The 13,723-nt window shown below is 35.3% G+C and overlaps 1 protein-coding gene across 2 annotated transcripts in view; it reads left to right on the top strand.

The window, feature by feature from the left end:
* LOC123684108 (mucin-5AC) overlaps positions 1-13,504 on the top strand; it is a 95,236-nt gene extending 81,732 nt beyond the window's left edge. Inside the window, exons 5-6 of one of the 2 annotated variants that reach the window (XM_045623236.1) lie at positions 6,716-7,292; positions 12,035-13,504. In XM_045623236.1, the coding sequence (XP_045479192.1) occupies positions 6,716-7,292; positions 12,035-13,243 (1,786 nt within the window). In that variant the 3' untranslated portion in view covers positions 13,244-13,504. Of the gene's footprint in view, positions 1-6,634; positions 7,293-12,034 lie in introns of both variants that reach the window. The other variant, XM_045623235.1, reaches the window with a different exon arrangement.
* Positions 13,505-13,723: the final 219 nt, after the last annotated feature.

The raw sequence follows: 13,723 nt of genomic DNA, 5'->3' as shown, positions 1-13,723 counted from the left end.
CTAATATAAAAAATTTGTTGAATTATTGTATACAATTCATGCATTATCCTTCATTTAAATAAAGGGATTGAAATGGAGTGTATGTCTTGTAAAAAGATAGCAATTAATGAATAAATTGCTTCAATTAATGAGGGATAATTCAATTCAGTACAAAACAACGTCTCATATGTTTGTAAATCCATCATTCCATCAACTATTTTCCAGTTTTGTTTTCTTAGTATAATCTTTTTTGATCACAGTGAACCAAAGAAGGCCAAAAACATGAGTACGCAAAATAACAGATTGAAGAATATTGGACACAAGAACTTTTAGCCGTCTCTAACTTTCAGAACATTTATCAACTGTTTTTGATATGTAAATTATCTTAGAGAGCGAGATGAAAATGTTTGGAACAAAATAAAAAGCTCATTAATAGATAATAATTAACCCAATGATGACATATGTTATTGTTCACACTTATTTTCTTTATGGATATAGAAGGATGGGCCAGAATAGGCAAATAATTTTTATCAGTGAAGTGAATAAGAAAATTATGCTTTTTCAACTAATCATTCTATCGCATTTTACCTTATTAATGTTCTGTACTTCTGTCCTAGAATTAAGTCTCATTTTTACGGTGTTATTACTATCACGGTAGTGCTATCGTGATTGTAACTATCGCAGTAACAATCACCTTATAAACTACTTGATAGTTACTATCATCATAAAATGAGGGAGACCTTGATGTTCCAGTTGTTCGATGAACTGATATTCCTGATTTTTATTCCGAATCTGAATATAAAATGAGAAAGAATATGGTGAATTGGTTGAGCTTCAACAATGACAAGAATGTTTGTCTATAACGAAGAGGGAGGTAGAAGAATACTGAAATTTCATTTCTGTCAATCATTATTTTGCCTACTCATGTTCAGTGAGGCTTTCACGTGTACTTTGGTTCTTTCTATTACTTCCCTGAGACATTTTGTGAACATATTCGGAATACATCACGATACATATACCTATCTGAAATTGATACAATCTCCATATCAATTCCTGACAGCAATAGAAATACGAGCAATATATCGAGAAGCAATATTGTATATCTCATTGAATACCTACATACAGGGTGTCTGGTGAGGAATGGGACAACGTTTAGACGGTGATGAGGGATGTCTCAAGGAGTGAGAAAATGCCATTTGAAATCATCTGAGGTACATGGTTCCTGATATACAGGGGGTTTTAGAAAAAATGTGGAAATTTCAAATGACCATAATTCAGGAAATGTGAGAGCTAATCCGATGATTTTTCGTATGAACAATGATAGAGTCAGTACGAATCTGTTTGAACGAAAAATTCGAAATAAAATCAGATCCGGACTCAGAAATTTCAGTTTTTCTGAAATTAGGTAAAAACAACACCCTGTATGCGGTTTTCAATTTTTTTGACTTCAGAATCTGAGAGAGCAGGAAAAATACTTTCGAACTCAACTGTCATCCCGAATGGCACAAATTTTTCCTGCTTTCTATGATCCTTCGAATGTCAATCTTCCGATTTTCGCTCCTTACATATTATTATTTTCTCGACATTTCAGAATAATGAGATCTCAGATAGTTACTCATAAGAAAAGAAGGGTCATAAAAGAATCAAAAATTTCATAAAAATTATCCAAAAAGCGGAAAACAGTTAACATTTGGAAAATTTACGAACTATTTCTGAAGTACTAATTGATGATTCAGTAGGAACAAGATTAATGATTAATTCTTCAAATATTGTTCAAAATGAAAACCGTCAATTTCTTTTCTCTTAGTCGATCTTTCAGATGAGTTTGGATTATTTTTTCCTGTAATATCCAAAGTTTCATTCGTCATGTACATATTTCTATCATTAGTCTTGAATTTAGTTGCCAGTTATGTCAATTCTATTGTGTGCTATCATTTATGATGAGAAAAGATAGAGCATTTAGTTATCTGTCAAACTAGTGATTTAATTGTTGATACAATCTTACTTCAATTTGTTGAAAATCATGCCGCACACATTTTTTAATGAAGAGTATGTTGACATGCTTTTGGTGTATGGTAAATGTGATATGAACAGAAGAGCAGCTGAAAGGGAGTATCGTAGACGTTTTCCCAATCGTCGGGTTCCAAATCACAAAATTTTTGCCCGCCTTGTTGCGCATACGAAACAATATGGTACTTTTCCCAGCAAAACAGTTTCTGAAAGACCACATACAATAGAAGAGAATATCCGTGAAAATATTTTAAAAACTGTGCAAAACGATCCGGGGTAAGTATCAGACGATTGGCTTCAATTCATGAAGTATCGAAATGGTACGTTTGGAATACTCTGAAGAGTGAAAAATATCACCCATATCACCCTCAAGTTGTCCAGCAGTTGGAACCTGGCGATGAGATCGCACGGCTTCAATTTTCCAGGTGGATAAGAAGTCGTAGAAGAAATGTCCAAAGAATATTATTCACAGATGAAGCTCAATTTACTCGCGATGGAATAAACAATGCTCGAAATAATCATCTTTGGCATCAACAGAATCCTTTCGCTGTCGTACAAAGACAATCACAGAGACGTTTCAGTGTTAATGTGTGGTGCGCAGTTTATGATAATAATTTCATAGGTCCTCATTTTTTCGAAGAAAGACTCACCGGAGAAATTTATAGAGATTTCCTCATGAATGTTCTTCCTAATTTATTAGGGAATATTAATCAGAGAGGACTTATCTTCCAGCATGATGGAGCACCCATTTCTCAATTTTAGTGAGAAATCATTTGAACGAGGTATATCCAAATAGATGGATAGGTCGTGGTGGTCCAAGAGCATGGCCACCTCGGTCCCCCGACATGACACCATTATATTATTTCCTTTGGGGACACCTTAAAACTATGGTGTACGGGCGAGAAATGAATACAAGGGAACAATTAATTCAGCGAATAATAGACGCATGTGACGAGATACGAAACAACCCGAATGTGATAAAGAAAGCAGTTTTGAACTTAATGAAAAGAGCAGATAAATGTGTAGAAGTTGGCGGTTTTCATTTCGAACAATATTTGAAGAATTAGTCATTAATTTTCCAAATGTTAACTGTTTTTCGCATTTTTGATAGTTTTTATGAAAGTTTTGATTCGTTTATGATCTTTTTTTTTACTTATGAGTAACTATCTAAGATCTCATGTTTCTGAAATGTCGAGAAAATAATATGTAAGGAGCGAAAATCGGAAGATTGACATTCGAAGGGTCATAGAAAGGAGGAAAAATTTGTGCCATTCGGGATGACAGTTGAGTTCGAAAGTATTTTTCCTGCTCTCTCAGAATCTGAAGTCAAAAAAATTGAAAACCGCATACAGGGTGTTGTTTTTACCTAATTTCAGAAAAACTAAAATTTCTGAGTCCGGATCTGATTTTATTTCGAATTTTTCATTCAAACATATTCGTACTCACTCTATCATTGTTCATACGAAAAATCATCGGATTAGCTCTCATATTTCCTAAATTATGGTCATTTGAAATTTCCTCATTTTTTCTAAAATCCCCTGTATATCAGGAACCATATACCTCAGATGATTTCAAATGGCATTTTCTCACTCCTTGAGACATCCCTCATCACCACCTAAACGTTGTCCCATTCCTCACCAGACACCCTGTATATCCGAAATTACTGTTTGAATGTAGACATTGAATGTGAAGTAGGTATGGAATGAAATTTGCCGGGATTCATGTAAATATTTGCAAATAATTCAGTGTTTCCACTTGTTCAATATTGAGCAACATCATATCGAAATAATTGTCTATTCGATATCATGAGTTAAGAATAGGAATTATTCTCTCGAGATTCTCTCAGTTGTACCAAAATTTAGCTTGTATCGTTTCAGAGATTTGTAATTGTATATTTAATATTTTACTATTAATTGATGACATCCCAATCATATGTAATGAATAATGTATGGAATTTCATGATCCAATTCTTAATTTTTTCCCTTATCTAGTAGGAACATTCGATATAGGGGACTTTGAAATATACTTAATATAAATATTTGTTCTTCGATATAATAAGAACAACTAAAGGTAATACACCTCATCGAATAATCAATGACAACTATTGGTTGTTGTGTTGATTTCTGAATCACACACATCTCCGATTTTTCTGGGGAATTCTTTAGCAAATTTGTTCACTGAAATATAATGAAGCGAATATGAAGCAGATATATTTTTTAGCAGAAAAATACTTCAGATTCCTTCAAGACTTCAGAAATACATCATGGAAATGTTTAATTACATAGCAAACATTATAAAAAAATAACACTTTTCGAATTGAAACAATGGGTAGATATACGATGAACAAAAAAGTTCGAGCGATTGAAAGATTCAATCTCGGTAAAACGCATATTATGAATAGTTGATATCATTATCATGAAATTGTTTGAAGGGTTATGAACAAAAATTATATGGCGGAGTTGATTACCTCAAAATTATAGCCGGCTAACATTTTATGCTATAGAGAGAACCGATGTCATATTATACACTGAAGGCATAAACCTGAGAGTAATAAACATAGATAGAGGGAGCATATGACATTTTCAGCAATATTAACTATCAAATTTGACACCAAGCGCGCGGAAATGAAAACATATCACTTATACGATATTTCACTCAATTCGCGAGTTTTTCCACAAAGTACGCACTACTTATGCCTCATAGTGAATCAATGAACATTGATTCACTATGGGAATCAACTATCAACTCAAAATATATTAGATATTCAGAAAACAAACTCCAAGCGCGCAAAACGACGTGAAACAACCGATGACACTAGGAGAGCAAAAGTTACCAAACTTTGCATTTCAGCAGGTAGATACAGAAAATAATGTATATGCTGCTTATTATAAATTCGACAATGGACTAGTTTTCGTTTTTTTTGTTAAGGATTAATTCTGAAAATTTAAGTAAAATGAAACAAAAATGTGGAAGAATCATTGAAATATCTCTAGAAATGAAAAAGTTATGGGACTTTGAAGTTGCGCTTGGAAGAATAATTTCACAGTACGTGTAAGTGTCGTGACGTCACACTCTAGACGACTGGTATTGGCAGAGTGCTTATTCATTGGTGTACAATCACTTGTGCCGTTCGTGTCGTGTTTTGTTCGTTACACGATGGCTGAAATAACTTACTATATACATACATATAAATTACTTTTTTCTCTTTTTACTTTTTACTCCTCACATAAATATGTTTTGCCATTGATAGACTTCAACAACCAGTACTCAACTACAAACTGTTTATGAAACGTTTTTTTAAATACATCATCGTTATAAGTTGAACCATGATGAAGCAAACTCAAAAGTAGATACTTACTTGAAAAGTTTAACTCCTTTTATTTCTGCACTCACATAAGATGGATTTGAAGAAAAAACTCCATCACTGCGAATATATCTATTTTAGGCAAATTGTCATTTTGTCCTTTCACGAAGCCTTCTTCCATTATGGTGACATAAAAACAAAACTCGAGTTAAAACTACACTGTAGAACTACAAACGGCGCGAGAACCTTGACGCGGCTAAGTATTTAAACGTAATTTATGGTGTAGCGATCACAGGCAAAAGCCGTGACGTCACAGACCAAAGACGTTCCGCGCTAAAATACGTAAATTTAAATAATCTATTTCTCAGTCATTTATTGATAGATTTTCAAAAGTTTTTCACTGATTTATCAGTTTTGCTCTATATTTTAATTCTATCGTATCAAATATAGTATTATCAACATCACTAAACTAGTCCATTAGGAAAAATATCGGATTCCAAACATTCGAATTTGCATATTTAATCGGGAATCACTCAAATAAATATATTTCATTAAATATAATATAATATAATGATATAGTAAACTTGTGGATTTGAAAATATATCACAATCCGACAGCGTAATCTAACCATGCAGGGGTCATGTAAAAATTGCGCATACTCCCTCTATCTATGATTATTACTCTATGGCATACAAATACTACAGTCGACGCAATGCAACGCTTGCCAGACTCGATCGACGCGTCAATTTAAAGCACCCAGATTTTGTGATTTTACTGCTTCTTGACATTTCTCCACATTGCATAAATTGCCTTTCAGTTCTAATAAGGTTTTATAGGTTTTTAGGTGAAATTTTTAATTGAGATGCATATTTTGCTGTTCTCAAATTTAACACAAAAAAATCAGTCAAGCTGGCCCTAAAAACAAGTCTGATGAAAGTTCCAATGCTGAATTTCAACGTTGATCAGTATGATTTTGATTTATAATGAATTCTTGTGATTTGCTGGTAAAAAGCGCTCGAACTTTTCTGTTCACTGAAAGATTTAGATCAGTGGATTATTCAATTAACCAGGGATTTGGGAATATTTTTATTCAATATAAAAGTACAAAAATCATATGTATCACTGAGCACTTGAGTCACACACAAGCATCATTATCGTTGATCCATTTCGTAAATCAAGTCCTTCATACAATCATCAATCAATAAAATTATCACAATCAATCACGAACGAACTGCAAATTTCGGCACAATCTGAGAGAGATAAAGCACGATAATTCCACCCCCATATCATATCTTACATAAGCTTATTACACAGTGCACTAACACTTGTAAATAAATACAGAAAACACACAACACACAGAACCAACAAATCTGGTCGGGCTAATAGAAAATCAACCACTACAACACCATCGTCTGTACACAGTGAAGACGAGTCTAGCGCCCCGACGACAAGAAAATACCAATCCAACGGCGGCAGACGCAACAAACAGAATCGATCCAACCCTTCGGAATCGGCAATTAATAACAGCAACGGGGGTGGATTCAGCAGGAGGGCGTATAAGCCGAAAGTGCAAACATCGTCGGTCGAAGTCGGCGGCGCATCTAGCAAATTATTCAAATTCAAGCTGAACCGTTCTCCCGGAAGGTGGCAGTACAAGACCACGCCGAAGCCCAGGGTGACAATTAGGAAGCAGAACAATCACACGACTGAGGAGGACGATGACAAAAACGAAACGTCGCAGTCCCATCCTGCTGGCGACGCTTCTTCGCCCTTGTCGAATGAGGTCTCGACGCCACAATCGAGGCAACAGGAGGAGGTTGATGGTTTGGAGGGATCGGAGTCAGTCGCCTCAATAATTGATGACGACAGTTCTATTGAAAACAAACTCGACGCGCCTTCCTTTCCCCTGGAGACCATCAAAGTGGAGATTTCCACGCCGCCGGACTTCAAAGATATCTACTACGAAATTGCCACCATCAAGTCACCATACACTTTTCAGGTAACGATTAAAGCTTTAATATGTGGGTGCTCTAGGGTTTTTTGTTAGGAATGAAAATTTTAGGGTCTAGCACACGTATAAGGTTGCCAGATTTCACTAGATGTGCTAGTAAGCGTCGCGGAAATGTTTTCGAGAGCGGTATGTTAACGTATCTCTCGGAAGTTTTGGCACAAAGTACCAATCAACAGAATCAGGATCGGCGCGAGCAATTTTGGAGCCTGAAACAAAGAATTTCTTGGCGCCCCTCCAGAAAAAGTATCAATAAACACCCCCCTCCCCCCCAAACAAAACCCTGCCTCTACTCACTCGATGATAATTCGCCATTTTTTAATTCTCTAGCGATTTTGCTAATCGTTTCTCTCTAAAGTCGTTTACACTGGGTTTTTTTTTGCGGAAATTTTTACCTACAATAAATTCCTGGATTTCTTTGACGCCGATGAACAATGCATAAGTAATATATCTTAGGCCCAGTTTCACCAAACAGCACTTGATCCCAGATTGATTAAACTCCGCTTGTTACTAAAGCAGGCTTAACAGTGTTTTCTGTTTCACCATGCATCAACCCGTCCGAAAATGATCGCGATTAACCAAATCGCGATTAAATAGTCAGACCATTTGGCAACGTTGTGAACAAAGAGTTATATAGTGTTCTGTATTCGTATTAGCAGTGATGACCACCATTGACGCTAGGTGTCAGGTGTCATTCATTCATAACTCATAACATTTCAAAACATTTGTCATCTTGTAAACAAAAAACAAAGTTAATTTTTGCCGTAAATGTCGAGTGATGTGCTTCGAAATGTCGGAAACTTGCAGAAGTTAAAAAGAAATTATCCCATTTCACAAAACCACACATTCTGGAAAAAAAACTATATAAGTAATTTTATTAACTTATTTATTTTATTAACAAGTTTAACTGCTTCTTAAATAATATTTCGATCAAACATATCAATAAATTATTCTTTGCAATAAATTTCATAAAACACAAAAACAAAGTTTACGTGTATTTTAAATGGGAAATATTGAGCCTATACATATAGTCATATATTTTGATAAAATTGACCCAAAAATAAGAAATTTCCGGAAAAATAATTATATAGACAAGAGTTCCATACTGATAAATAATTATTAATCTCAACTTTAAAGGTTGTAATCCTCCAAAAATGGCCGATTAGTGCTAAATCGCGATTGGTCGGTTAAATGGCGCTTTGGAGTGTGGTGAAACGCTACATTACATTAATCGTGATCTAAGGCCTCACTTAAGAGCTAAGTCAAGATTAAAGCATTTGGTGAAACTGGGCCTTATTCTCACATTCACAAACGATCACAGACGATCGATGAAAGATTACCTATCAGACCACAAGATACAAAGGGCGGTAAGGCATGCAAAGCTTCGAAAACTAAATGGAATTAAAAAAAAAGCATTCAGCATTTGGCATTTAACAGTAACTAGTTTCGAATTCAGAATCGTAGGAATTTCCCATATGTCGAATGTGTAAACAACTTCCATGTAATTCGGAGTGTTGTTTTTCGTCTTTGTGAAATATATTCCAACCCTCATTCAATGGGGGTAGTAGGCAATGCTGCTCATATTGTTAGGGTTGCCATGTGTTATTTATCGAACAGGCGGCTTAGTGAAGACGGTTTGGAGATTTTTATTGCAGGGAATGTCGATAAACGCAGCAAAGCCGACCAACCTCATGTTGTTTTTTAGAATCAATACTATATTTCTTCAGAAATAAGAAAGGGCGGCCACAAACTTTGCTAAATTGCCACCCATCTAAAAGAGGCGCCTGAAACAGTCGCCTCACTGTTTCACCCCTAACGCCGGCCCTGGCCAGAATATAAAATAGATTCGGTCCTTACTTGGCGGAAAACAAAATAATTTACACTGGATTATTTAATTGTTACCAACAATTGTTTCGCCATACTGTGAGCTCATCAGGATATATTTCCGACTGATAAGTAAGAGTACAGAGTTTTTAGGAAACTGGTATAGGAATAAAAATTTGACATTGACAGAAAAATAAACGATAGGATATCATAAACTTCAACGTTATATTGGACAATTTGCCGCCTGGGATTTCAAAACTATCGGAAGAAATTCAATAAAAGGGATGAGTTTACATCTTGTTTGTTCGTTCAACAGAATATTTTGGATATTATATCTGTTTATTTCTAGGAATTCTACGAGTGTTAATCTTATGCTTTCATTTTCTAGATGGAGAATTTCAAAGTTGTTATTAAAGGTGTGATTTAATTTTTTCAAATGATTTGCAACAAGTCTTCCTCGTTTCGGGAGATTTATCATTGTGAGCCTTTGAGCTTGTTCCCAACTAAATTATGAACAATCTTACTTCAATTAAGAAGCCATTACGATGCCATCGATGTCGCAAACTGAATTATCAGTAGTAATATCCCTAGGACATTGGTAATAGACGAGATGATTTTATGACAATCGAAAGCTCGTTCCTTGGTATAACAGCCCTCAGTCTTCGGCTTCGGGGTGTTGCCAAGATACGAGTTTGAGAAATTTGTCATAAAATTATGAGGCATTTGTGTCCTTGATAGAAAAAGTTGATGAGGAAAAGTGGCAACTCCGACATTACTGATATTCGTATATGTGTGCTTTACAGCACCAATACGTTGATATTTCTATTGGGATTGAGCCATATAGTACATACATCAGCACAGGTATTCTCGCTCTGATCAGCGTTGCCAATATTTAGAAATGTGAATATCAAATATTAAATACTCAATTATGGCAAATATTAAATTTTCACGAATTTCAATAAAATATATCATACCTTATTACTGTTCATAATAACAGAAAAGTTACATAATTATGATGCGCTCGAAAAAACACTTGTTTTGTCAATTTTATGTTCGATTTTTTTTGTGGTAATAATTCATTATTTAGGGAGAAGAAGTATACTACTTTAATAATTTCAATAATTGGTATAAAATGAATGAACTTATCTTATCGGAGAAGCGAAGTTGAAATACACTGTACAGTGCATCCCATTTTGGGTGAGACAGCCAGGTTTCTCGCTTGTTATTTAAGATAGAGCCTTGCGGTTTTCACGTTCCTGTCCTACTTTTTCCTGAAACTTAAGTTGGTCTAATCAGATTCTGTATAACTGTTTCCGTTCAAAAGATACAGGGTGATTTTGGAAATTGATATTTTTCGGACCCCTTCTTTATCTCCGAAATTATAGGAAATAATGCTGAGCTGAAAACTACGTCTGAATCAGAATTCTGCGTAGAATCCAGTGGCGTACTCAATATTTTTTTCGGGGTATGGTTTTGAAGATTCAACACAAACCTAAATTTTTTTAATGGAACACCCAATATATCATTACTTCGTTGAATTCGTTTTTTTCCCTTCAAAATGATATATGATACTATGTAGGTAGGATGTTCAGAAATGGTAAAAAAACACTAAAACATCAAATAATGATGATTTTTTGTTAATGGGCAATGGATTTCCCATAGAAAAGAAGAATCAATAATGATATCAATAATTTATAGCGATGACAGCTAGATCAGATTGGTTTTTTCCCTCCAATGACCACTTGATAAAACAATGCTCCCAAATGCATAGTAGCCATAATAACAACAAGGATGTTTGTGTCATCAATGACCTACTACTTTTAAAAATCGAAAGTAAAAATCCTCTTATTGAAACATAGAAAATTCATAGCCCATTTACAAAAAATCATCATTATTTGACGTTTTAGTGTTTTTTTTGACATTTCTGAACATCCTACCTACATAGTATCATATATCATTTTGAAGGGAAAAAAATAACGAATTCAACGAAGTAATGATATATAGGGTGTTCCATTAAAAAAAATATAGGTTTGTGTTGAATCTTCAAAACCATACCCCGAAAAAAAATATTGAGTACGCCACTGAATTCTAAGCAGAATTCTGATTCAGACGTAGTTTTCAGCTCAGCATTATTTCTAATAATTTCGGAGATAAAGGAGGGGTCCGAAAAGTATCAATTTCCAAAATCACCCTGTATCTTTTGAACGGAAACAGTTATGCACAATCTGATTAGACCAACTTGAGTTTCACGAAAAAGTACGACAGGAACGTGAAAACCGCAAGGCTCTATCTTAAATAACAAGCGAGAAACCTGGCTGTCTCGCCCAAAATGGGATGCACTGTACGTATATTCTCAGGAAATGAAATAGAGGTATTTTTGTAATAAATATCTTAGATTCTATCCATAAATAGAAAATATTCCAAAGCCATTGTTGTCTTTTACTCCCTCTAAAATTATTCAATTCTTCTTTGTATTTTTGGTATTTTGATGATCTGAAAGAATTATATCACGCATCCATTCGAATAACCCATACCGTTTCATAAAAGATTCATTGTTTACTAGATTTCATTTTCTCGAGAACATATATCCTTAACTATAATCAAGAATAATATCTACCTAATCGTTGGTAGGCAGATATTATTCTTATAACCGAAAACATTCATCCACTTGCGTATTCATCTATCGCAAAAATTCCATCTTCTCTTTCATTATCAGTGGCCTAGCAAACCTTCTGAATAATGCAGCAGATAAGAAGCAAACTCCACATTATTTTTCTTCAACGACAATTTTCCCCGAGAAAGAGCTTTTCCCACAATCGCATAAAACATCCATTGATTCGGATTCCACAAACCCCCCACTAAATCATTGTTGTCTCCCATGACTTTCTAACCGCTTTATAAATTTATAGGTTGGCAGCGTGAAGAACACGAGATTTATCACAGTGACATCAACGTTCGAAAAAAGCCTGATCAATACTGACGAACCCACAGTATCGCCTACACCATCAGCGCCTCTGACAGAAAATATTCTAGCAACATCGAGCAATTACGACAAAGACAACAATTTCCTGGATTCGAGCATAGCGACGCTACCTCCGATTTATCTCGGATCGGACATGGAGACCCCGCCCTTGGAGACGGTAACAGAGACGTTCAGCACGACGGAGACGATGTTGAAAACACATATATTGCCCATTATTCGGAGTCCTAACGATACCGCTACTCTCTCTTTGGTTCAGACTTACTTGATAACTCGACTAGTTACAGCAACAAAAACGAAACCTCCAATGGAAGCTTACGATTTTGTCCCCAGTAAGACCCTTAAGGAGTTCAATAGCCATCTAGATGAGGCTGGTTCCGAATTGCATTTAGAGTTAGAGTTCGGCGACCAAAACGATCAAGATGACGGAGTCCCCAAGCGTGTCTTTCCACCAGACATCGATTTATCAGATATTGGAAGCAAGTTTGATTTATCTGACGTCGATAAAAACAGAATACCAGATGGTCATTTGCGTTTGAAGAAGGCTCACTCGACTAATGCAAAGAATCAGCTACTCCCAGATTTGAATCCTGCACAGAATCTAGGACCCGAACAACTGCAACAGTTAGCCTTTTTACGTTTGCTCAACCCTGCTGCAGCTTTGCAACAACCTCAAGTGATAACAACATCAAAACCAGTTCTTAGAGTTGAGACTTTATATGAATCCCACGTTATTCCTATAACGAATGGTCAGCATACATTTTCGACTACTCTGTCGAAAATTGTTGGTACGGTTACAAGAACAGATTATGAGTTTGCTACAAGCACGTTGAGTCCTGGATTACCTCAACCTCTTCAATTCCCGCAGGCTCCACTGTTTCCTCAGGTAGCACAAGTACAGCCACAGTTCTCTGTTATTTCTTCTCCGGTAGTACAAACTACTAGTGTTTTAGAAACAAGGAGTAAAGTACTCAAAATCACTTTTGGTGCGAAGACCGCCTACACTACAGTCCTCTCTTCCACTTTAGTACCAACAGTACTAACAACTTATGTCACTTCTTCAGTTCCAGTACAGCCAACAGCAGCTTTTCCTGGATTCTTCCCAGCACCATACCCACCATTCCCTTACGTAGGTTAAAAATATGAGAGTGATTTTCTGAAGACTAGAGTTAATGTACAAAGATGAAGAAAGTTTAAGCTGTACATATATTTCTTCGAACAAAATACTCATTCTTACGGAAATCAATGACATCTGAAAATTTCAGGACATGAGAATGCCATCGACATATTGAAAATTATAGAACTGATACCTATGTAATGTATAATTATCGAAGAATTTTGTAAATATTGTTATTTAAGTTACCATAATGATTTTCTAAATAAATTAAATAAAATTTAATTGTTTTTACTCTTACCTGGGAGTGCAATCTGATGGTTCTTTGGTATGGCATCACTAAGTCAAAGGAGTCTGTAGAAAAATAGGTAGGTACAATATCAGTAGAGTTGAAAATTTGTTATCTATTGAGCCAATTTTGAGTATTCATCAGTTTAGTTTCCTTATGTGGCAATTCAGTTAATTATGGTAAGGTGAGATCATAAGAGGATATTATGTTTGAAT

The sequence above is a fragment of the Harmonia axyridis genome, chromosome 7 (genome assembly GCF_914767665.1).
Source record: "Harmonia axyridis chromosome 7, icHarAxyr1.1, whole genome shotgun sequence".
Lineage (NCBI taxonomy): Eukaryota > Metazoa > Arthropoda > Insecta > Coleoptera > Coccinellidae > Harmonia > Harmonia axyridis.
This window is presented reverse-complemented; position numbering and strand designations above follow the sequence as displayed.